This window comes from Guillardia theta (assembly GCF_000315625.1).
Source record: "Guillardia theta CCMP2712 unplaced genomic scaffold GUITHscaffold_82, whole genome shotgun sequence".
Classification (NCBI taxonomy): Eukaryota; class Cryptophyceae; order Pyrenomonadales; family Geminigeraceae; genus Guillardia; species Guillardia theta.
Genome location: NW_005434592.1, coordinates 235819 through 259615, shown reverse-complemented (window position 1 = coordinate 259615; position 23797 = coordinate 235819). Strand labels below are relative to the sequence as shown.

The 23797-nt window shown below is 53.2% G+C and overlaps 8 protein-coding genes across 8 annotated transcripts; 4 read left to right on the top strand and 4 right to left on the bottom strand.

The window, feature by feature from the left end:
• Positions 1-888: 888 nt before the first annotated feature.
• GUITHDRAFT_115236 (hypothetical protein) lies at positions 889-2568 on the bottom strand (the record flags this gene model as incomplete). Its single annotated transcript, XM_005825611.1, has 10 exons — positions 889-931; positions 984-1048; positions 1149-1230; positions 1280-1336; positions 1386-1535; positions 1657-1730; positions 2191-2232; positions 2281-2352; positions 2405-2464; positions 2518-2568. The coding sequence occupies 10 exons, from the start codon at positions 2566-2568 to the stop codon at positions 889-891; spliced, it is 696 nt and encodes a 231-aa protein (XP_005825668.1).
• A 916-nt stretch (positions 2569-3484) lies between these two features.
• Positions 3485-7700, top strand: GUITHDRAFT_158481 (hypothetical protein; the record flags this gene model as incomplete). Its single annotated transcript, XM_005825610.1, has 3 exons — positions 3485-4477; positions 4641-7114; positions 7136-7700. 3 exons carry the CDS (start codon positions 3485-3487, stop codon positions 7698-7700), a joined length of 4032 nt encoding a protein of 1343 aa, XP_005825667.1.
• Positions 7701-8572: 872 nt separating this feature from the next.
• On the bottom strand, positions 8573-11366 carry GUITHDRAFT_144075 (hypothetical protein; the record flags this gene model as incomplete). The annotated part of the gene is made up of 10 exons (XM_005825609.1): positions 8573-8632; positions 8880-8930; positions 8977-9048; positions 9236-9304; positions 9359-9512; positions 9562-9621; positions 9665-9765; positions 9886-9955; positions 10012-10104; positions 10153-11366. The coding sequence occupies 10 exons, from the start codon at positions 11364-11366 to the stop codon at positions 8573-8575; spliced, it is 1944 nt and encodes a 647-aa protein (XP_005825666.1).
• Positions 11367-11822: 456 nt separating this feature from the next.
• On the top strand, positions 11823-13211 carry GUITHDRAFT_115233 (hypothetical protein; the record flags this gene model as incomplete). Its single annotated transcript, XM_005825608.1, has 1 exon — positions 11823-13211. One exon carries the CDS (start codon positions 11823-11825, stop codon positions 13209-13211), a length of 1389 nt encoding a protein of 462 aa, XP_005825665.1.
• A 354-nt stretch (positions 13212-13565) lies between these two features.
• GUITHDRAFT_115232 (hypothetical protein) lies at positions 13566-15331 on the bottom strand (the record flags this gene model as incomplete). Its single annotated transcript, XM_005825607.1, has 11 exons — positions 13566-13643; positions 13695-13735; positions 13784-13848; positions 13905-13957; positions 14009-14038; positions 14099-14158; positions 14209-14331; positions 14395-14451; positions 14494-14544; positions 14595-14644; positions 15259-15331. 11 exons carry the CDS (start codon positions 15329-15331, stop codon positions 13566-13568), a joined length of 681 nt encoding a protein of 226 aa, XP_005825664.1.
• Positions 15332-17781: 2450 nt separating this feature from the next.
• Positions 17782-19578, top strand: GUITHDRAFT_76984 (hypothetical protein; the record flags this gene model as incomplete). Its single annotated transcript, XM_005825606.1, has 7 exons — positions 17782-17852; positions 17906-18196; positions 18313-18619; positions 18667-18765; positions 18919-19092; positions 19144-19275; positions 19324-19578. The coding sequence occupies 7 exons, from the start codon at positions 17782-17784 to the stop codon at positions 19576-19578; spliced, it is 1329 nt and encodes a 442-aa protein (XP_005825663.1).
• A 67-nt stretch (positions 19579-19645) lies between these two features.
• GUITHDRAFT_115230 (hypothetical protein) lies at positions 19646-20932 on the bottom strand (the record flags this gene model as incomplete). The annotated part of the gene is made up of 5 exons (XM_005825605.1): positions 19646-19766; positions 19809-19894; positions 20118-20192; positions 20248-20346; positions 20393-20932. 5 exons carry the CDS (start codon positions 20930-20932, stop codon positions 19646-19648), a joined length of 921 nt encoding a protein of 306 aa, XP_005825662.1.
• A 48-nt stretch (positions 20933-20980) lies between these two features.
• On the top strand, positions 20981-23522 carry GUITHDRAFT_154654 (hypothetical protein). The gene is made up of 12 exons (XM_005825604.1): positions 20981-21265; positions 21384-21514; positions 21556-21613; positions 21844-21917; positions 21967-22058; positions 22227-22334; positions 22583-22653; positions 22694-22754; positions 22928-22956; positions 23003-23069; positions 23154-23259; positions 23302-23522. Exons 1-12 carry the CDS (start codon positions 20990-20992, stop codon positions 23384-23386), a joined length of 1158 nt encoding a protein of 385 aa, XP_005825661.1. The 5' UTR covers positions 20981-20989; the 3' UTR covers positions 23387-23522.
• The last annotated feature ends 275 nt before the right edge of the window (positions 23523-23797 follow it).

Sequence of the window (23797 nt, the reverse complement as noted above, 5' to 3'; positions counted from 1 at the left end):
TAGTTGTTGCTTGCTTACCAGTTGTCTCCTGTTGTCCCCACCCCACCCTGAAGTTAAAAAGCAAGGATAGGTTTGAGGGTAGGGTAGTCCTAACTAAAAGCGGCAATGACCTGCGACATTTGCGATGAAAAGAACACGAACGAAACCGGTAGAAGAAGAAGAGATGAAAGATGTGTAGAAGAAGAAGAGATGAAAGACGTGTAGAAGAAGAAGAGATGAAAGATGTGTAGAAGAAGAAGAGATGAAAGATGTGTGGAAGAAGAAGAGATCCTCCCCTCCACCTTCACTTTCACTATTCTCTTCGCATCTTCATCTCAATTCTCTGTTTCGGCCAAACACGAGCAGGGCTCAATCTTGTTATCCCGTCTTTCAAGTCTTGTTTCATCTACTCGTGGTACCTCCGCACTTGTCTTGCTACTCTTCACTGTTCGTTGTTATGAGCTTGCTTGTCTCGTCTCCCCTCGGCCACCCATCTCTTTCCTTCCAACCAGCAGGGGCAAGGCCAGCGCTGTCTAACAAGGTGGCTTAGATGTTTGCCTCGCTGGCTACGTTGGTCGAACATTCGGATTCTATCAGGCATACCGCAGGCCGATATCACACAGTGAGGAAGAGCTTTGCAAGAGACCTCGAGTGATGATGGTGGCAGATTGTGGACCCGGCCTGGGTCACTAATGAGTCATCGCAGAAGCTATGGTTGCTTCCCAAGAAGCAGTACGAGGATGTTCTTGGAGCCGTGAACGGTGCCTACAGAGGCAGGAAGGTTGCTGACGGTGATACACTCCTCAGGATTTTGAACTGGTAGACATGTAATATGCTTTTGTAATCACTCTTGTCTCGACTTTTTTGAAACCTTTTGTTTGTTTTGTAAAGATAGAAGAACCACAAGTTCTAAGTTACCGTCATTGTCAAGAACTCGCCGCTCTTCCAATTCCTGCAAACATAATCAGGCTGAAAGCTTTCGAGACGGGAAAGGAAAGACTGACAGATTATCAACAAGCAGAAGGTTCTTGTCTTCCAGAACCTGTCCCGTGCTGTCCCGTATCAAGCTCTACAGCAATATTCAGCGATTCTTTCAGTGAAAAAGCCTCCTCGTCCTCGTCCTCGTCCTCCTCGTCCTCCTGTTACTTCCTCCTAATCCTAATTCACACCTGAGCATGAATGGGAATCTGAGTTTGCTTTTGAAGTGCTTCTTGTAGATCTCCGACAGTAGCATTTCGGCTGATGACGATGCTGACATTGCAAGGTTAAGACCTCATCTCAGTAAAGAGACTCCTCCCACCGAATTTTCCTTGCAATTTCATGGGGTGGGTGCGTTTCAGGTGGATAGTAGGCGTAACTGCGACTGTCAGCTCAGCTGAGAAACAAGTCATGCACGCAACACTAACTGTTCTTTGTTGCTTGTTTTGAAGTCACGGTTGTCGGGAACAAGTCGGTATTCCGAAGGAGAGAAGGAAACTTCTTCTCGTGACGGTCCTGTCGCTCTTGGAATGTCATACGGCTGGTACATCTCCTGGTTCGTTGTCCGTCCTGTGAACCTTTCCAGCGGGTCAGCTGAGTGAAAAAGCTTGCTGAAGGTGAGCAACATCGAGCAAGGATGAGAAAGCTTGTAGGGTGCGCAAACAAACAGAAGGCAGGCAGAGGTAGGCAGAGACTTACGGGATAGAAGGTGAGATGGGCTGGATGTCATAGCCGCCAGGGTTTCTCTGACAATCCTGGAAGTATGCAGATCTCTGTGAAGGCAACTCACTGAGTCTTTCTTCTCTCGCACCGAAAAAGTTTCTGACCGGCGGCGCTTTATACTGCTCGTGCGTGCTGCTGGACCCTTGGAAAGGGATCTTGGGAGGGGAGGGGTAGGAGCTCGGGGATCTAGAGCTCCTTGCCTCCTCCTCCCCCCCCTGCTGCGATGGATGGCAGACGAAAGTCTCCTTGTAGTGAGATTGCCCTTCGAATGGCAGCTCTGAACGTCAAAATCAACCCCAGCGCGCGGACAGGAGGAGGAGGCTACTTCGAGTAGGAGTGTGTAGGTAGTTGGGAGAGGACGTGGGCGCGGGAGAACCGTACGCTTCCTGAGGAGGAGCGGCGAAAGTGCTCTTGCTGTGACTCTCGCCGACGAAAGGGATCGACTGGAGTCAAGGCCTCGTCAGCTGGGAGCGAGCTATGAGTTGCACAGCTCGCCTGACTGGGCCTGACCTCGCTAATGCTCGGGCCCGGGGGGACTCCAGCGGACTTGAACTGTAACAAGGCGTTAGGAGAGCAGAGAGCGTGCGGTTGAAGGACAACAAAGTCTATGGAAGGCGACTGGAACGCTTCCTTGTAGTGGCTCTGTCCCTCTAGCGGCAGCTGCAGGTAAACCTGTCTCGGCCAATCGTTATTCCAACTATGTAGTGTAGGGCAGCAGCCAAACCTCCACATTGTACTTAGTGCATCCTTGTCTGCGAGGATTCTTGGCTGCGTTCTCCATGGCCTGAGATACAAGTCTCAATCATACCATGCTCGCATTCAAGAACTCAAAATCACCTCTTCAAAGCTCATCACTCGACGAGGTTGAACCGAAGATGGTGTAGACATCCTGTTGTTGGCCGTGAGTAGGGTGATCAAGGTGAGACAACAGCACATCACTACGCAAACTATTCATATCTGTAGCACTCCATGCACTCACGCCCACTCCTAGAAGGATGAAAAGTTTGCTTGCATGCGAGCGACTGAATATGACCATGATTTCCTCACCCACGAAACTTCTCCGTGTCTATGTGTACCAGCTGATCTCTTCGAAACTCGGTTCTACATTCAGATCCTCATTCGGATCGTTTCCTCCTCTTCCTTCACTTCCGCTCTTCGCCTTTCTTTTCTCCTTCCCCTCGCTTCCATGCTCACTGGACGGTTACAGAAATCCTTCCAACCAGTGATATCACTAATAACTCCTTGGCAGTGCGGCCGGGCCCGGCCGGCCCGGCCGGGCCCGTAAGACCGACGATTTTAAATTTGCCAACGGTTGTTTTTTCGTCCCAGTCCCGGCTCTACCTGGGCTACCAAATCATAGTATAATCCGGGTCCCTTTTTGGGTGACCCCTGGGCATGTCGGAGGTCGATGGTGGACAGCACCCTCAAATTTCCTAATAGCCGAGTGGGGGAAATGCAGCCCTACCCCCCATACCATATTGCTCGTACTCTGGTAGTACCCCCACCCCTATCTCCCAGCCCTTTTCACAAGTGTCCACCCCTCTACCGCAGCACGCCTTTTTAAATTTTTCCTGCTTCCTTGCACGTTGATTCTCCCCCCTCCCTCTCTTCCCTCCCCCTTCCTCCTTCCCGCACTAATTTCTCTGACCCAGCTCCTGCTCACTGGGTCCTGTCCTCACTCGAATTGACCTGCTTCGTCCCTGCAGAAGTTCAGTTGTAGTTGTAGCAAGCAGACAAGTTTACCATGGCGTTTGTTGAGAAGACCAACAAGCCCCTCAAGAAGGCTGCTTCCGCCAAGAGTGCGATGCCCGACTCAGATGATTTCTTCCAAGACAAAGAGAATGTCTCGACAACCTCAAAGAAGTCAAAGACCGTTGAAGAGACCTACCAGAAGCTCACACAGCTTGAACACGTCCTCCTTCGTCCTGACACCTACATCGGATCTACTGAGATGCACAGGACCAAGTTGTGGGTGTTCGATGAAGAGATCGGAATGAATCAGCGCGAGGTCACGTACGTTCCTGGCCTCTTCAAGATCTTTGATGAAATCCTGGTGAACGCTGCAGACAACAAGCAGAGGGATAAGACTATGGACACGCTCAAGGTTGTGATCGACCCGGAAGAGTCGAGCATCTCTGTCTACAACAACGGCTGTGGCATCCCTGTGGAGATGCATAAGGAGGAGAACTGCTGGGTACCAGAGCTCATCTTCGGCCACCTCCTCACGAGCAGCAACTACAACGACAAGGAGAAGAAGACCACAGGAGGAAGGAACGGTTACGGAGCAAAGTTGGCCAATATCTTCAGCACTGAGTTCACAGTTGAGACTGCCGATGGATCCAGGTCGGGGAGAAAGTACAAGCAGACATGGACGGACAACATGCAGAACAAGACCAAGGCAACAGTGAAAGAGTGCAAGGAGAGCGACAACTGGACTTGCATCACCTTCAAGCCTGACCTCTCCAAGTTCGGAATGGTGCACCTTGATGTGGACACGGTTGCTCTCATGAAGAAGCGCGTGTACGACATGGCTGGAACCATCCCCGGCGTCAAGGTCTTCCTCAAGGACCAGCGCATCAAGATCAAGACCTTCGAAGACTACTGCAAGCTCTACCTCTCCTCCTCGTCGGTGCTCCTCGAGGGCGAGGCCAAGTACGTCCACTACAAGCCCAACGACAGGTGGGAGATGGTGATAGCAGCGAGCGACGGGCAGTTCCAGCAAGTGTCCTTCGTCAACAACATCGCTACCACACGAGGAGGTTCGCATGTGAACCATGTGGCCGACCAGCTGGTCCAGGTGAGCCTCGGGCCGCTTCAGACTTCCACTCGACTTCCTTCTTTTTCCCCTTTTCTCCTTCTCCTCTCCAACTTCTTTTCTTCCCTGCCCCTTCTATCCTTCTTTCTCCCGCCTCCTCTCCCTCCTCTCGCTGCCGTCAACCTGACTGTCTCGCCTCCTGCAGATGTTCTCGGACCACCTGGGCAAGAAGCACAAGGGGCTGAAGCTGAAGCCCTTCCAGATCAAGGGCCACATGTGGATCTTCCTCAACTCTCTCATCGAGAACCCGGCCTTTGACTCGCAGACCAAGGAGACGCTGACGCTGAAGCCCTCGGCCTTCGGGTCCAAGGCTGAGTTCGACGACAAGTTCTTCAAGAAGATGCTCAACGGGACCAAAATCATCGACGGCATCCTGAGCTTCGGGCAGGAGAAGCAGGAGAAGGATATGAAGAAGACGGACGGGAAGAAGACTGGAAGGATCGTGGGCATCCCGAAGCTCGAGGATGCCAACGACGCCGGGACGAAGCACGCGGCCGACTGCACGCTCATCCTTACGGAGGGAGACTCCGCCAAGGCCCTGGCGGTCAGCGGGCTGGCAGTGGTGGGGAGGAACAGGTACGGCGTGTTCCCCCTGCGAGGAAAGGTGGCGAACCCCAGGGATGCGAACCACGAGCAGATCATGAAGAACGAGGAGATCAAGAACCTGAAGACGATCCTCGGGCTCCAGCAGGGCAACAAGTACGAGAACGGCCCGCAGGGGCTGCGCTACGGGCACGTGATGATCATGGCGGATCAGGACCCTGACGGTTCGCACATCAAGGGGTTGCTGATCAACCTGTTCCACTACTACTGGCCGAACCTGCTGCGACACCCTGGGTTCCTGCAAGAGTTTGCGACGCCGATCGTGAAGGCGAAGAAGAAGGGAGGGGGGAAGAACGAGATCGCCTTCTTCACCCTCCAGGAGTACGAGGAGTGGAGGGAGCAGGTCGGGGACGGCTTGGGCGGCTGGACGATCAAGTACTACAAGGGTCTAGGTACCTCCTCCTCCCAGGAAGCCAAGGAGTACTTCTCCAATCTGCCGCTCCATCAGATGGACTTCGCGTGGGAGGGAGCGGAAGATGGAGAGATTATCGACATGGTGTTCAGCAAGAAGCGAGCTGACGACCGTAAGCAGTGGCTGCTGAGGTACGAGGAGGACCTGTTTGTGGACCACAACGGGTCGGAGGTGACCTACTCGGACTTCATCAACAAGGAGCTCATTCACTTCTCCATGATGGACAACATGCGCTCCATCCCCTCGCTCGTGGACGGCTGGAAGCCTGGGCAGAGGAAGATCCTCTACGCCTGCTTCAAGAGGAAGCTCAAGGCCGAGATCAAGGTCGCGCAGCTGGCCGGCTACGTGGCCGAGCACAGCGCATACCATCACGGGGAGCAGTCGCTGGCGATGGCGATAGTGGGAATGGCGCAGAACTTTGTGGGTAGCAACAACGTCAACGTCCTCGTCCCCTCCGGTCAGTTTGGCACGAGGCTGCAGGGTGGGGCGGACGCTGCAAGCCCTCGCTACATCTTCACGTACCTGCACCCCATCACCCGCTTCCTCTTCCACGAGGCCGACGACGCCATCCTCAAGTACCTCAACGATGACGGGCAGAGCATCGAGCCGCAGTTCTACGTGCCCATCCTGCCCACCGTCCTCGTCAACGGGGCCCACGGGATCGGGACGGGGTGGAGCACGGACGTGCCCTGCTACAACCCGAGGGACGTGGTGAGCAACCTGAAGCGGCTGCTGCGGCAGGAGGTCATGGAGCCGATGCACCCGTGGTTCCGCGGCTTCCAGGGGAGCGTCGAGCTGAACGTGAGCAAGAAGGGGGAGGTGTCGTACACGCTAGTGGGGAAGTGGGAGAAGGTGGACGAGACAACCCTGGTGATCAACGAGCTGCCGGTCGGCAAGTGGACGCAGCAGTACAAGGAGTTCCTGGAGACGCTGATGGACACCGAGGGGGGTAAGAAGGAGCCCTTCATCAAGGGGTACCGGGAGTACCACACGGACACGACGGTCTACTTTGAGGTGTCGATGACAGAGAAGAGGATGGAGGAGGCCGAGGAGGTGGGGATAGCGAAGAAGTTCCAGCTGAGCAGGAGCCTCGCCATCTCCAACATGCACTTGTTCAACGCCGACGGGCAGATCCAGCGCTACGACTCGCCCGAGCAGATCATGAGGGAGTTCTACGGGGTCAGGATGGAGCACTACAGGCAGAGGAAGGAGCAACTGGAGGGCGAGCTGGGCAAGCAGCTCAAGGTGCTGGACAACAAGTGCCGGTTCATCAAGGAGGTCATCGCCGGGACCCTCAAGGTTAACAACAGGAAGAAGACGGAGATCGTGCAGGACCTGTCCGCGCGGGGGTACATGCCTCTCTATAAGGAGGGGAAGAAGAAGGCTGCTGAGGGGGAGGAGCAGGAGGGGGAGGCGCAGGAGCAGGAGCAGCAAGAGGGCAAGGGGAGCAGCGGAGGATACGACTACCTGCTCAATATGCCCATCCTGAGCCTGACGCTAGAGCGGGTGAAGCACCTGCAGGAGGAGCGGGACGGGAAGGCCAACGAGTTGGAGGAGCTGAACAAGCTGACGCCCGCGGACCTCTGGGAGCGAGACCTCGACTCGTTCCTGGAGGAGTACGAGAGGATTGAGCAGGAGGAAGAGAAGAAGATGAAGGAGAAGGGGCCCAAGGTGAAGGCGAGCCAGGGCAGCAAGAAGGTCCTCAAGAAGAAGGCGGCCAAGAAGAGGAGGAAGTCTTGGGGCGGCGACAGCATGAGCGAGGACGACAGCGACGTCTCCCTTGACGACGATAGCGACGAGGAGTTCGCTGCTGCCTCCAAACCCAAGAAGCCCCAGGCCAAGCCTGCGGCCTCCTCTGCCCCTGCTCCCAAGGCTCCTGCTCCAGCCTCCTCCGCCTCCCTCCCGGCCTTCAAGGCTGCCGCCTCCAAGCCGCAGCTGAAGCGCGCAGGGTCAGAGGAGGAGAAGCCGCGGCAGATGAAGAAGCAGGACCTCAAGGACACGCCCGACAAGTCGGCCATGCTGGCCCAGAGGCCCAAGGTCCTGGACGAGGACGAGGACGAAGATGTTCCTGCCCTCTCCCTCATGGAGCGACTGGCTGCCAAGATGACGGACAAGAAGGTCGCAGCCCCTGCAGCGAAGCCTGTGAAGAAGGTCAGGAGGAGGAGGAGGAGGAGGAGGAGCCAGATCTGACGTGCCCCTGCAGCAGGTCAAGAAGGTCGAGACAAGCGAGGAGGAGAGCGAGGCAGAGAGCGAGGAGGAGGTCCAGAAGAAGCCCAGTAGAGGGCCTGTCAAGAGCTATAAGGACGAGAGTGATGAGGAAAGCGACTTCGACCCGAAGGTTGCGGCGCGTCCGACCCAGAAGAAAGCTCCAGCCAAGAGCAGCAAGAAAGCCAAGGACGATGAGGACTTTGAGATCTCGGACAGCGATGACGAGGTCTGATCCTTCTCCTCCTCTTCCTCCTCCTCCTCCTCCTCCTCGTTTGTTGTCTCCTGTTCTCCTGCCTTTCATTCTCAGTCCCCTCCTTCACCTGTCGTTCTCTGTCTCACTTCCCTCCTTCTGACTGCTTGCTTAGCCAAAGCCGAAGAAGAAGCCAGCGAAGAAGGCTGAGGCGGCAAAGCCCAAGGAGGTCAAGCAGAAGGAGACCATGAAGGAGGAGGTGAAGCAGAAAGAGGTCAAGCAGAAAGAGGTCAAGCAGAAAGCTCCTCCTAAGGCTCGCAAGGCCAAGGACGAGGACAGCGACGATGAGTTCTTTGATGAGGAGATCACCAAGGTCTCTGCTCCTTCCCGCGCTGGGGATCGCGCGCCCCGTAGGGCAGCGGCGGCAGCCAAGACGTACGTGATTGACTCGGAGGACTCCGAAGTAGACATGTTTGATGACAGTGACTGAAGAAGGACCAGAGCAAGCGAGTAGAATAACTTATACACTTTACTGACTAATGAAACAAACTGTTTGAAATCAGTCTGAGGGAATTCTTTCACGTACACCGCTTGTTTGCTGTTTCGTCCTTCTCCGATCTCACTTCCATCGCACTCGCTTTCATTCTTCTCTCCTGTCTGTTTCTCAAATGTCGTCTGCCAGGTCGCGATTGTTTGTTTCGGGGAGGCGAAAACTGAACAATCCCTGATACCACGAACATGAGAGAGGAAGAAGACGGGAGGTGAGGAGAAAATAGTGTGATGCAGAGAACCGAGGGAAACAAGCATGGAGGGACCGAAGGAGAGGAGTAGTGTAGGACGTCGAGACAGGGAGAAACTGAGGAGAAGAGGAGAAGAGAAGAAGAGGAGAAGAGGAGAAGAGGAGATTGAGGTAGGGGCAGGAAAGACAGTAAGGTAGGCTTCAGATCAGTACAAGGCCACGAGTATCCCACCGCTACGATGGAGATGATCCCAAAGATCCACATGGGAAGGCTCGGTGATGCCTGCGAGCATTTCAGCGACTTGCAGTTGTCGCATGTCAGTCGTTACTGTGCTCAACAAGACTACGAGGGGAGCGGAAATGCCGCCAACCCGCGCGCTGAGGGAGCTGATGCCCATGGCCTGGCGACTCGTCAAGGTAGAGGAGGCAGAGGCAAAGAAGACGATGGGGATAGGGAGGAGTAGGTGGGTGAGAGGAAGGGGAGGCGGAGGGAGGAGGACGAGGGGAGGGGAGGGGAGGGGAGCGGGAGGAGGGGAGGGGAGAAGGAGAGGGAGGAGGAGAGGGATATTCAGAACAAGCACAAGGCACCTGAGTTCGCACACTGGTAGGAAACACTTCTGATGCATAGACAAAGACAGCTGAGAAGGTGATGCACAGCTGGGAAAGAGTTCAGCTATCTCCTGCCTCGCCGCCGCAAGTCTTATCTCCCACCATGAACTTCCCACAGAACGCCAAGATCGACTTGATGTACACGTCGTTGCACTCTCCGGCGGCACAGTTGTTGTCTTCGGGCACAGCGTTGCACAGCACGCATGAGAAGCCTCCGATTAGCAGCGTAATGGCCAGAGAGCGAGATCGTCCTATCCTGCGTTGAGGCCTCAGCAACAACAACAGCACGGGAACAACATGGCTACCTATCAAACATCACGATCGACAGAGCAAGAGCTGGGATATCCACCGCCATATTTACACACCTGCTACTGCGTTACTAGACAGAGATGAAGTCTCATGCTGTACATGTTCAAATAAAAATCTCCAGCAAGGCTCCCGGTGTTGAGAGCAAGACCGTAGTAAGTGAAGCTGGCTGTAAACCAGCACAGAAGCATGATCAAAGTTATCTGCCAGATGGGAACAGACAGAATTTCGTTTCTCGAGAAGAGCAGTCCAAACCCTCCTTCTTGCTTGTGAGGATGAACCTTCTTCAACATCTGCCCGTCGTCGTTCTCCTCCTCACCAACCTGAAACTCCCCAGGATCCTCCAGTTCGAGTTCAGAAGGGATCCCCTTGATCTCGTTCATCCCCTTGAGCCTTCGACTCAACGTCACCAGAGGCTCTTGACAGCAGACAAGTGCTGGTGCAGTCACCTTCCTCGCGGCAAGCTCCTCTTGTTTGTTTGTGCGGCCTTGTGCAGCACATTGTAGGCTTCGTCAGCCCTCCCCATCATCAGCAGCCAGCGCCTTGAACGAAATCACACACGGGGGTGAGCAAATATGAGATGCACTTACGGTGATTCTGGCAGGTAGACAGTCACGACGATTTGTATCACGACGAGAATGAAAGAAATCGAAGAGACGGCGCGCCATTCCGCCAGAGAAAGAGAATCATTGTGAAGATAAATCTGTTGAATTCGCTCATTGTCACGTAGCTCGCTTATGTCAGAGCCAGAGTACTTGTTTACCTGATGTATGAACGATGCGAGCAGACCAACCACAAGGCCGCCAAACGACCATAGTCCATTCATCCCAAATCCTCCCATCCATCCTCGATGCTTGTTCCCAACAAACTCCATCATCAACACGAAGTTCACAACTATCCCAGCCCCACACCCAGCTCCGGCAATCAGCCGGAACAAGGCATAGAGATAGTAGTTTGAGGCGATGAATCCCCCGGACCCGACAAGCTGCAGGCCGTTCACCACGAAGATTCCCTTCCTCCTACCAATCTTGTCCGAAAGAATCCCCCCGAAGAATGACCCGAACCCAAACCCTGAGAAGAACACCGAGCCCAGCGAACCTCGCAGCACTTCGCGACCACAAACCAGACTGAAAGACGCGGAAACAGACCCGTAGTCTGCAAAGTCTCCTATAAATTCTCCACCGACTGGATCACATACTGTACAGTTGGGTGCTGTAGGGAAACACCTTATCTCTGCTGCTCTCTCTACCACGATCTGCTGTAAATTCAGCGCTCCGTTTACGAAGAAGGTGAATCCAAGGATAGCAAACAACCATTGCTGGTACCGTCCGAAGCCACCAATTGTCTCTATAACATCATCTACCGTGAACACTTCATCGAACAACTCCGCCTCCAGCTCTTCGGTTGAGTTGCTCGGAGACCCGTCCGTCGCCATGGTGTTCGACCCCTGCATGCTCAAGTGACCGAGCTTGAGGTGCTCATCACCTTGGACCAGGATACGAGCTGTGTCGCCATCACTTTCATGAGCTGTGAATGAATCGTCTCCACTCTGCACAATCGGGTCTGCGGGGAGGAGTCCTGGAGCAACCAGGGGATCGCTGACTTCACGCGAGTGCAAAGAGGTGTTCAGGGGATCGGCAGCAGCGTTTCCTTGGATCAGCGGATCATCTCGTCCTTTCACTGCCAAGATTCCATCGCCTTCTCCTCTCCTCTCCTCCTCTCTTCCCTCCCCTCCCGCCATCATTCCTCCTCCCTGCACCCCGCCTTGCATAGCGCTTCTCCTGTCAGGGAAGTAGGGGTACATCTTAGTCTTCCTGATCAGGGTGGGGGTCACGCAACACAATGAAAAAGGGGGTTGCTTAGATGGGGGTAGGGGTACTGCTATGGCCCATTAAAATAGGTGGTGGGGTGGTAGAGTACAGATCGGGTGACCAGGGTACTTTTTGTTAACAAAGAGGGGGTAAAGAACAAGGTAAAGTAGAGTACGGGTCATTTAGCCATAGCATTATGGGGTGGTATTGGGTCCCATTTAGTGTAGAGGTTTGTGGCATGAATCCAGGGGTAGGGGTGGTGGAATAATTCACCGTTACAATTGTAACTGTTCCTAGCTGCATCTCATTATACAACAATTCCCCAAGATATTGAAGAATTATATGTTTTTGTGTAGTAATTATATATATTTGCAATAATCATTATGATTTTAGTGTATAATCTTGGAGGTACAAACGGATTCCCCAGGTTTGTGGGAAACCTTGAGTTCATGGCTGGACTATCACAAGAGAGCGGGGAAGGCGGGGAGAGCTGGAGAGAGATGCCGAAGAGCATGCAGCACGGAGGTCGGATCTATCATCAGAACAATGCCGAGAAGCACCTTGAACGTAGGCAAGCTTTTCATCATGCTGTTGCCCCAGCAGAGAGCAGGAAGCTCAGCAAGTTGGAAGAAGAAGAGATCAGGGAGACGTGGAGGAAACTTGAGTACGATCACAACATGGAGCATCAAGACAAGAACCTTAGCTCGAGGAAGACCAGAGAAGCATCTGGGCTGACCGAGAGGATGATCAGAAGGATGTACACTGAGGTCCTCCCACGGGACAAGACTCCTCACGTCGAGAATCTGAAATCAAACGACGATGTGGGAAAGTATGGCATCTGCATTGTACACGACGGCGACGTCGAAAACTTTCAAGTCACATGCAGCACACGCTTCAGAGGAAGAGGCTGCATTTCGCATCTGCTCTGGACTGAGGAGGGTTCCCACTCACTGTCAAGGTATGGTGAGCTTGGCGAATACATCATGGCGTTTGCGAGCGAGATTTTGGCTGACAGCACAGAGATTGAGACCACACTGGCGTTTGGTTGCAGAAAGATCGTTGCACTTGGTTGCACCAACCAATCCAAAACCCTCCGACTGCACAATGGTGAATGGATTGCAGACTTTGTGTACCTGAAGGGATTCCTCGAGGTCAGGAGGGTGACAATGACAATCAATTTTCATGTTGTGTGTGAGATGACAGAATACAAGCTTTTGGACGAACACACCATGAAGCTCTTGGACAAACTCACCATCGTCTCCACCAGAGTTCTCCCGAGCGCCGACAATGCCCTCTCGCACCTTGTGAACCCGTCGTTAGTGGAGGCGATCAAGAGCCAGCGGGTCATTCAGTCGCATCTTGTTGTTGGCTTGCCATACGACATTGCCTTGTACTCAGATCTACCAGCCTGCTCCTGCCTCTCCTCGTGCTCTCGCTCGTCGTCGTCGTCGTCGTCGTCGTCGTCATCATCATCATCATCGTTATCGTTGTCTTCCATCTCCTCGCCATCGCAGACAGCAATGACTCTCATAGGCAACAAGACAAACAGCCGCAGAGAGAAAGCGGGAGGCAGTTTCATGGCAAGCGCAGCAGAGAGCAGTATTGCTGCCTTTGTCGGGCTCAACACAAACTCAAAGTACTCCAGTTCGAGCTATGAATGTGATCAGATGCACGAGGCTTACTTGAGGAACCTGAACAAGGATACCTTATCGTGTGTTGTTTGCGACGAAGGCATGATGAAAGCTTGCGTGTTTATTGGAGATTCTGTCGACTTTGCTGTCATCTCCAGTTTGACTTCCATGCGTGAGGAAGAGGATGAAGTCATTGTCGTGAATTGAGGGACAAAAGTGTGTGTGTGTGTGTGTTTGTTTGTGTATGTTGTGGTGGCTGGCGAGCTTCTGCTCTTGATTCATCTCAAATCCGAGCTTATCTTTGCCATGTATTTCATGCTTCTGTAGCTGTATTATAAATCGAGTTGTTTTACTATAAAATCAAAAGCCAAACGAACCCTTTCCTTCCCACCCCTTAGTGCACCCTTTCTTGAACTTGATTCGACTGGATGAGAGCATTTGAAAGCCTTCCTTTGCTTATTTACATACCGGATTTTCGACCGCTCAAGCACTCTATCATATCATCATCAAAGAAAATCAAGTACCATTTTTGATCTGATTTACATAGTTTTGATAATCTTTTCAGTTCATAAAAAAAATGCTTGATTCGGACGTGGCTTCCCTCAACAATCTCATCGATTCTTCTTTCGATTTCACGTTCTGGCATAAAACAAAATCAATCACACAAAGATGAACAAGGGAGCATCATACATTCATCGTTGGGGCAGGCAAGTTTGAGGGGTCGATTGCACCTGACCCACCAACACATCAGAAGGAAATCGATGATAAGACGATCTTACGGAGAAGATAACGCGAAAGATCCTCTCCGTGCTCTAGAGGCCAGGGAACTTTCTCTACCATCGTCCTGTTAGAATCATTCGATCATTGACCAGATTGTCATCACAGGCAAGGCTTGCAAACCTGTATTTCTTGCATCTCATCTCGTAATCCATTCCCTTTGCAGGCAGAGGCATCTGCCGCTATCTAACTCTTGTGCTTCTTCAAAACACCTACCATTGTCTTACCTGAAACACGTCGATCATCAAGTCCGAGATCTGCAAAGAAGATACTCAAACCCCTGAACCCTCCCTTTCCAGAAAACCAGCATCTCCAACCTGATCTACGATTTCACGATTCGCGGCATCGTCGGAGTTTGAGGCCATAGGAACAGGAAGCTGTACAAGGACGCGTCAGAGGACATCTCTTTTATCTGAGACGGGGCGACCGATTCTGTCTTGGAGCTATGGCCTGTGCTGTCCACATCGCCGCCCGTTGCAGAGGAGATGTTTCCTTGCATCGAGCTCAACAAGGTTTGAGGCACTTGCAGGAAGGAGTAGATCATGTTCAACTGGACCCAAGTCAGTATAGCTGCTCCCTGTCCAAGGGAGAGGCAAACTTGAGCTGGTTCTACTTCCTTCAGGAGCACCTCCAGGTACTTGTCTAGTCCCTCCTGCCTCCGCTTAATAACCTGCGGCTCTTTCATCTCGAGACCACCTCACTCACTGCTCACCGCTCCAGAGAGTTTGCCGAACAGTTGTTTCGGTGGCAGATTAGCTGTCACCTGGCGCATGTCATCTAACGCATAGTTGCCTTGTCTACTTCATGCAATACCGTCTGCTTGTTCTTCAGCGCAAGATGAAGCTTTACGAAATCTGAAAATCCTGCAGGTTGTGAAATTGATCAATTCATCATTGAATGAGAAGAAGAATCGACATAGACCCACGTTTGCGCACTTCCCAACGAACGACTCCAGCGGAGCATGAGACTGCCATGGGCTTAGCTCGCAGAGACGGCACAAAACCTCTCTCCTCCCTTCGAACACCTGAATCTGACAGTTTCACTTCTGTTCTACATCTACATCTTCTATCACTGTACAGCCCTATGAAATCTGAATCACAGCAGTCCCTTATCATCTCTGCATGTTGTTTAAGTACGGGTATTCTGAAGTTGTATCATATCGGTGCAGTTCATCTGTATTTGAATATCTGTTCCTCGACCCTCCCATCTCGCTGCCACCTTGTTCCCCTCTAACATTGGTTTCTCTCGCCAACTCCTCTTAAGCTCTGACTGATCCGATCAACCTTGATCTCCTGATGACTCCAACTTTCCTTTCGCCCTTGATTATATGCATGATACTCCTCGTCTTCCGCCTCCTGATACTCCTCCTAATACTCCTCCTCCTCCTCCTCCTCCTCCTCCTCCTCCTCCTCCTCCTCCTCATCATCATCTTGGTGATAGCGATGGCGACGATCTATCTTGTTCTTGTTTTCCTCACCTTCATAGACTGTGTGACTTCTCCCGACATTCTCTGACCCCTTGATCTTCGCCGCCAGCCCATGCATGTCCATATCCTATGAATCCGAGGCGGGCATGGATCGCTGAAGTTTGAAAGTTTTGAACTTTGAGTTGCTCCAAACATGAAACTTTAGCCTATAAGAAGTTTCAATTTCCTTTGTTGGCAACCCCTCACCCTCAATGTACATCACCCACCCCCAGCAACCTTTCTGCTTCCTTCTCCCTGAAGACTTACATGGGTACCCCACCCCTTCACTTAGCATTCCACGATCTAGAAAATACACCATACCCCTTTAGTGACTTTCACATACCGGTGAGATCTCATCCCCACCCCTACCCTACGTTATCCTACCCTACCCCCGAATTCCTAATCTTCGATTCTGTCCTTCCCGCCAAGCCCGTGCCAACAAGAGCGGCATTCTTACCTTTCATTGGCTCCGTCCTCCTCCTCTCCTCCCTCCTCTCCCCCTTCTCAGAGCTCTGATCTTCAGTGCCATCATCGTCTTCTTCTTCATATGTAACTTGTCTGCAAGGAAGAGCATGTTCGAACCGCGATTGCCGAATGCGCTGTTTGCAGGATGGGATTACAGTCGATCCTTTGGATGGCTGTCTTGTGCTCATCTTTCCCATTTGCATCTTGTTGTAGCAACATGGTCTTACTAAATTCTGAACACCTGCATGCTGCTTGCTGCCCGTCATTCTCCTTGTTTGTTTCCATTCGTCCACCCATGGCTTCAAATTTCATTCTTACTGTTTGATTTTCTTGATCGGCTAAGTCCAGATGCCAGGTTGCAGCAAACTCATGAAGTTATGAACGATCAAAGACAGCCGCTTACACCCGCTACGGTCTCCAAGGGCGACTCGAGGTCGAGAACTGAAACTGAGAGTAATGGGCCGAATGGATTCGTTTCTTTCCCCAAGTTCACCTTGACTCTTGACCAAAGCAATCAATCATGCACATCGTCTTGCAATGCTCCAACAACAGGTATACATGATTCATGCACTCTCCTTGTTTGTAATTCTACTTCTTGCCAGATGTGCTTTCGGTTGTGCCGGAAGATAAGAGGAAAGTGCTGGAAGCAAGGCTAACGAGCTCAGGCGCATCGAACGTGGTAGAAACTGTGAGTCTAGTTCACCTCCTCCTCGTCCTCGTCCTCGTCCTCGTCCTCGTCCTCCTCGTCCTCCTCCTCCTCCTTCTCCTCGTCCTCGTCCTCCTTCTCCTCGTCCTCGTCCTCGTCCTCCTCGTCCTCGTCCTCCTCCTGCAGAGATCCAAGAACTTCTTTGATGCCTTCTCATCTAGGTTGTTGGATTTGGAAATGATGGAAGCAAAGATGGAATATCTGGCCCAGCAGGATCCTTCACTTATGTCCCGGGTGCTCCGACGTCACCCGATCCCAACCGGGCATCTGTTCTTTCGCCAATTAACGTGAAGTCAGCGAAATCGGATAACTATGAGAACATGGAAGAAAAGAAGAATCCCACTAGTGAGACGAAGTCGGAGAGAAACTTGAATTTAGCTCCTTCACTCGATGAGAACACGGCTCATAGTGAGCACTTCAGTGCTGAGGAACTTGAAGATACCAGAGAGTCTTCAGAAGCATCCGGCGATAGCTGTGCATCTAAAGAGCTATTCAAGAGAAACATCTTTCCTAGCGACAAGTATCCGAATTCAGAAATCGACGATGGAGCAAGCAGAGGATCGGAAACAGGTCGAACCACGTCAGATTGCGATCGTCGCCAAAAACGAAGGCAAGATGATGTGAGGGGATCGAGAAGAGGATCGACGCCTGGCCGTCATGGAAGGGACGGCCACCTCAAACGACACAGGTCGCATAATCACGAACCAAGATCTCCTGAAGATCGTTTCGAGAAGAATTCTCGCACCATCACTCATTTTTTCGCACCAAAGTCGGACAATGGTAACTCTGCTTGGTGGTGGTTCCTTGTTTGATGTTGACATTCCAGGTCTATCGATCTGCAATCACTCCGACCATAGCCGTGATGGTGGCAATTCAGTGTCAGACATCAAATCAAATATTGCTCCCGACAACATCCTTAGCAGAGAAAAGGAACTGATGAATCTTGAAAGAGATCTCAAGAGACGGGAGTCAGCTATGGAGAGCAGGTTTAGAGAGCTAAAAGAAAGAGAACAAGAGCTAGAAAAACGCAAAGCAGCCATTTCTGAGGTTTGTGAAATAGGATTCAATTTGAAATTCATTGATCGATATGGTGTCGCAGCTGGAGGCTGAAGCAAGAGAAAGAGCAGCTGCGCAAGCGAGACAAGATATAGCAGATGCTGCAGCCCTGAGAAGGCAGCATGACCAACGGGTAAATCCAGCTTTGATGATATTTTTCAAATTCATTCAGCCTCTTCAGGTTCGAGAAGTAATGAAAGGACTTTTGATCAAAGCAGCACGTGAAGAGCGTGCTCTGACAGGGTCAAGACTGGCGACTGACACTGTTGGTGGTTCATATAGTATGACTTTCTTTGACTTGACAGCAGATGAGAGTGGGACGAGTTTCGTACATGCGGAGTGGCATGACAGTACAAGAGTATTGGGAGTACGGCAGCGCGTAAGATCCGTCCGTCCTTTTTTCTAGAGTGAACCTGAACTTCTATCTCACAGATGGGAAGAGCTTCAGCGCAATATCGAGGCTCTGAACCACGAAAAAGAATGTTTGGAAAAGGACAAGAAAGCGTTTCAGAAGCGATGTCGAAGCTCTGTAGTTATAAATCAATCAGCTGGACAAATGAATCCACCCCCAGTCCCTTCAGATGAGCAACAAGAACAAGAAGAGATTTTCAGATTGAGAGCCCAGAAGATCAAAGACAAGGAAAAAATGTTCTCGGAGGAAAAGGACAAGTTAGACAGGGAGAAAAACACACTCATTCGGGAAATCAAAAGATTTCAAGATCAGTGAGTCTAGATCTTCTTTCTTTCTCCCTCTCAATGATAACTCTTTCATAGGCAAAGATCTCGTTATAACGATTTCCCTCTACTCAACAATCGATATTTGCTCCTACAACTTTTAGGCATGATACATCTATGCCTGTTGTGATTGAGATAGTGACACAATCTTCAGGTAAAGGTGGCTTCTCTGAAGTTTACAAGGCCTTCGATTTGGTTGAAATGAGGGATGTCGCATGTAAAATCCACGAATTGAATCCTCAATGGAAGGAAGAGAAGCGAACGAATTACATGAAGCACGCTACAAGAGAATACGAGATTCAGAAAAAGTTGTGCCATCCAAGGATAGTTCGATTGATAGATGTCTTTGAAGTCTCTACCAATGGGTTCTGCACCGTGCTTGAGCATTGTGACGAAGGCGATCTAGAGCAGGTCTGTCTGTAGAGCGTTGCATCTGCTTGTGACGAGTACTTGATCAGGTGCTCAAGGAGAGAAAGACAATTTCAGAGCGCGAGGCTCGTTCCATCATCATGCAAGTGTTTGCAGGACTGAAATATCTCAATGAGCAGAAACAGAAGGTTGCGCCTCTTCTCCACTCCTTCTTGTCTTCCTCGCGTCCCTCTCCGTATACCTTGCTTTGTTTCACCCTATGCCAAGTCCTCTATCTCCTCCTTCCAGTCTCTCTCCTCTTGAGTTTCTCCCGCCAAACTCGCTGTTGAACTATCTCACAGGTCATTCATTTTGATCTAAAGCCTGGAAACATCCTCTTTCACAAAGGAGAGGTGAAAATCTCTGACTTCGGGCTATCCAAAGTCATGGAAGAGCACTCGGAAAACTCCAACGAGATCGAGCTGACCTCTCAAGGAGCTGGAACTTACTGGTATCTCCCTCCCGAATGCTTCGAGGTCTCCGCCATCTCCCTGCCGTGCCGCTCAATCTTAAACATGTGCGAGCAGGTTGGAACGTCTCCCCCCAAGATCTCGTCAAAGGTTGACGTGTGGTCGGCTGGAGTCATCTTCTACCAGATGCTCTACGGGACAAAACCCTTCGGGCATGGAATGTCCCAGGATCACATGCTGCGCGACCAGGTGAAGTCTTGCTGGGTGCGACAGGCCGGCCTGATTCGAGCATGGCAGACCATCACCAAGTCGACAAGCGTTTCCTTCCCTGAGGGCAAAGACGTGCCCAAGGTGTCGGACAAGGCCAAGGAATTCATCCGCAAGTGCCTCTCGTACAAGCAGCAGGATAGACCCAACGTCCTCACCATCTTCCAGGTCTGCCCCCTCCACTTCGACCCCAGCTGGCTGATGATGACATGGCAGGACCCGTACCTTCGTCAGACGGGCCGACAAGCAAGCACAAACTCAACGAGCAGCTCAGTCGCTTGTTGATCTCCGTCCCTGTATATTCCTCTCTCTTCTGTACACTTGTATACCTCCCCGAACTTGCCTGCTGCTCTCAACCTCCTCTATCCTTCATCTCTTCCTCATCGCTAGCTATGCTCAGCATCGTCTTGAGGAGTTCCTCATGCGTCTCCCACGGCATTCCGTCCACCGAGAGCTGGTCGCTCGACGTGACTCTGCACAAGGAGTGAGCTCGCACCAGGAGGGACCAGGCGCACCCGTCACGAGCTCCAGCTGCGATCATCGCCTGCAGGATGCGCTTCTCGCCGTCGAGGCTGAGAACGTGAGGGTCCGTGTGAGATTGCTGGAAGAAAATCAGCAGGGGAAACGCCGGGAGGAGGGAAGGAGTGGCGAGGACAGGGAAGGCAACTGGGAAAGGCAACGGGGAGGGGAACGAGGAGCAGGAAAGAAGGGGGAGGGGGAGGGAGAGGGAGACGGGAGGAGAGGGAGTCGGGGGAGCGCGAGAGATGGAGGAGAGTTGTTTCGTTACTATGGTGGGATAGGAGGGAGGCAGGAAGGTAATCTACCTGACTGATCATGAGGGCAAGAGCAAGGGCCCACCCTCCCCAGTTGGAGACTCCAGCAACTATCAGGTGGTCCGCCTGACGTTACAACATCAGCACAACGTTGAGCACGAACGTGAACCCTTTCCCTCACCTTCACTGTGCATGCGATCTTGTCCCCTAACGGAACATGCGCGCGAACAAGTTTGATGCGCTTGCCCATGCCGACCTCGTTGCCTCCGTCTCCCACACCCTGCCAACCCAGAGTGAGAGGAGGAGCACTTGACATGCTGCGGTACGATAGTCACGAGCGATTTGCCGTCCTTGCTCGTGCATGCAAACAGACTCTCAAGCTTGGCGATGGGAACCGAGAGCGACATGTCCCTTCCTCTCATAGTGTAGTATCCTCCATCCTCCGCCGGCCCTGCTCTCTCTATGGCAATCAGGCAGTCCAGCTCTAGCGACTCCACCAGCTCCTGCGCGTTTACGCTCCCTCCTGGGAACGAGAGGACCGGAACTGGATCGCACCCGTAACTCCTCCGCCCCTCCTCCTCTGCTGCCACGATAGGTTCACGATTGATCTCGTCCGTCATCAGCATGACTCTCTTCCCCATGCGCATGAGCGCGCGGGCGATGGCGAGGGCACCAGGGGGGCCATCGGTCTCAGTGGGGGGGGAAGAGGAGCAACATGGGTAGCCTGTGAGAATGGCGACGGCCCTGACATGCTGCAGGCTCCTCGTCGCTTCCTCGAGCTCTCCCTCCCTCAGCAGGGGCCCGATGCCCCGTCCTCCCTTGTCCTCGGCCGCCGCCTCCTCCAGCCGCTGCAGCCTCGTTGCCATGGGGAAGGAATCTGGGCAAATTGTCGGGGAGACGGCAGGTGTAGGAGGGGGGCGGGTATGGTGCGTGGGGCGGGGCAGCGGGGACGATGGCGTCTGCTGTCGCTGTGGGCGCTACTGCTGCTGTTCCCTCTCCTCTCCCTCCTAGTCCAGACGAGGATGAGGAGGAGCAGCAGACGCGTGGAGGAGGCGACGCTGGAGCATGCAGACCCAGGGGTTGCTAGAAACGAGAGCTTGATGCCGACGGTGGAGCGACTGGAGAGGCTGGTGAAGAACTTGCAGGACAAGGTTAAAGAGCACAAAGAGCTTAAGGAGATCTCGTCGAAGAGAACAGAGGTAAGAAGTTCCCCTCCTCTCCCTCCCCTCCCTCCCCTCCCCTCGCTCCCCTCGCTCGCTCGCCCTCTCGCTCCCTTCCTCCCCCCATTCAAGTCTCATGAACATTCATCGCCTCTAGGCGCAAGTGACGCAGCACAACTCGCTCCTCCTCTCGCACTTCTGTCAGCGCAGGGACTGTGCCATGCGGACGCAGTGCAAGTACAAGGAGCTGGAGCGAGGACTGAGCGTGACGGAGAAACCGAGCAAGAGGTGGAGCAAGAGGAAGAGGACGGGCGTTGAACTCCATGCAGGTACGATAGCGCTCTAGGGATGTTCAAAGAAGTTCCTTTTCAGTTCGAACCTGCTAAGGTGATTGACTGCAGTGCTCATCCTGCTCCTGCTCCTGCTCCTGCTCCTGCTCCTGCTGCTCCTGCTCCTGCTGCTCCTGCTCTTACTCCTTCCGCTGCTGCTCCTGCTGCTCCTGCTGCTCCTGCTGCTCCTGCTGCTCCTGCTCCTGCTCCTGCTCCTGCTCCTGCTCCTGCTCCTGCTCCTGCTCCTGCTCCTGCTCCTGCTCCTGCTCCTGCTCACGTTTCTTCCAGGTTTGGTACTTCTTCCCTGAAGTCTTCTCCTGCCCCACCATGCAGCGAGCGGGGCCGCTCTACGACGGAGGGAAGTAGGAGAGAGCATGCAAGGCATGGAGCGACTTGACTTCCTGGCGCCAGGTGGACTTGCCGCCTGCACACGCTCCGTCCTCCCTGCGTCATCTACTCCTTCGGGACGTGGGATGACGTGGCGTTCGAGCTGGGGGTAGAGAGTGAGATCTCCTCCCCTTCCCCCCCGCCCCCATCCCCTTCCCCTTCCCCTTCTCCTTCTCCTTCTCCTTCTCCTTCTCCTTCTCCTTCTGCTCCTGCTCCTTCTCCTGCTCCTCCTCCTCCTCCTCCTCCTCCTCCTCCTGTTCCTCCTTCTGATGTCTCAACGCTAGAGGTTGGCTGCCTCCTGCACGCCTTCGAGATCGACCCCGAGCCCATCAAGCGCATCCAGCATATCTTCGACGCGCGGCCCAACTGGAAGATTCACAACGTGGGGATCGGTGAGGGAGTGGCAAGGGGAGGAGGAGCAGGAGGAGCAGGAGGAGCAGGAGGTTGCGTCTCCTGACGGCAGGGGGACGAGGACGGAGAGGGAGAGGAGGAAAAGTATGGGAAGGGGGAAGAGGAGGAGGAGCAGGACGAGGGGCAGGGGGCCAAGGGGATGAGGAGGAGTCTTTTAGCTGCAAGAAAAGGAAGTGGAGGAGGAGGAGGAGGAGGAGGAGGGGAAGTCTCCGAGCTCCTGGTACGGCAGGAGCGGCGGACGATGCGGGAGGAAAGATCAAAACCATGAGGACGATCATGAGAGAGCTCGGGCACAGTCGGGTGAGGCGAGCCCGGGGGAGGTGAAGGTGACGCGGCGCAGGTCGACTTTGTAAAGATGGACATCGAAGGGAAGGAGTATGAAGTCGTAGAGTCTCTCAAGGGTACGACGCTGCTGCTGCTCGCTGCTCGCTGCTGCTGCTGCTGATGCTGCTGCTGCTGCTGCTGCTGCTGCTGCTGCTGCTACCACTCTTCGCTTTTCTGGGTTCTTACTCTTGATTCTGATTGCTCCTTCCTACTTCCTGCTCTGCCCTTGCTCTGTCTCACTGTCCTGCAGGTCTCAACATCCAAGAGATTGTCATTGAGGTATCGCCCCACGCAGCACTTCTGGTTCTGACGCCCCTCGCCCCAGCTGCACAACCCCACGTTCCAGCAGATGCTCCGCCTCACTAGGACTTTGGACACGATGGGCTTACAGGGTACCTCGTCCTTCACTCTCCTCCTCCACTTCTCCTGCCCCTGCCCCTTTCCGGTCACTCCTCACATGACACTGCTGCACTCAGTCTTTGCGAGGGAGGCCAACACACTGGCGTCACGGGTGGAGGACGCGGCTCAGGGTCACTCCTGCTGTTTCGAGTTCTCCTTCACTAAAGTGGAGAACGTCGACAGGTCCTGCCCTCCTCGTCGTACCCTCCTGCTAACTTTCTGCAGATGTCCAGCAGAGCTACAGCAACCTCTCTCACTGCCATGCCTCGACACCTCTGGAGTTTCCATCACCACCAGCGCCTCCTGCTAGCGGTCGCTTCCCTTGTTCGCATCCACTCAAGTCTTTCTCGCCTTGTCTCCTCCTCTTCCTCATCCTAGACTTGATATTTCACATTTACAGTCATGTACAATAAATGCAGAAGCAGCCATGCTTGTCATGTTGCTAGAATCTCGTAGCTTGCCTGTACAAAGTAGTCAGGAAAATTTCACCAGCGAAGTCGCTCGATATAAACAAGAGGAGGTCGTGGTGGTGGCGGTGGACGATATGGAGGAGAGGGGGGGGGGGCGGTGGGAAAAAAAAAAAAAAAAAAGGGGGGGGGTTGTGGGGCCCATTTAGGGAGGGAGGGGGGATTTGAGAGGGAAGGAACCAGCCTTTGCGGGCAACCGGCGGGGGGTTGGTGGGAAAAAAGTGGGGGGTGGTTGGGGGGGGGGGGGGGGGGGG

Excerpts from the sequence above, each read along its gene's own strand:
- GUITHDRAFT_154654 (XM_005825604.1), top strand. The coding sequence starts at position 20,990 with ATGGTGCGTGGGGCGGGGCAGCGGGGACGATGGCGTCTGCTGTCGCTG. Across the intron at positions 21,266-21,383 it reads TCTCGTCGAAGAGAACAGAG|GCGCAAGTGACGCAGCACAA; the intron begins GTAAGAAGTTCC and ends CATCGCCTCTAG. Across the intron at positions 22,755-22,927 it reads AGTCGTAGAGTCTCTCAAGG|GTCTCAACATCCAAGAGATT; the intron begins GTACGACGCTGC and ends ACTGTCCTGCAG.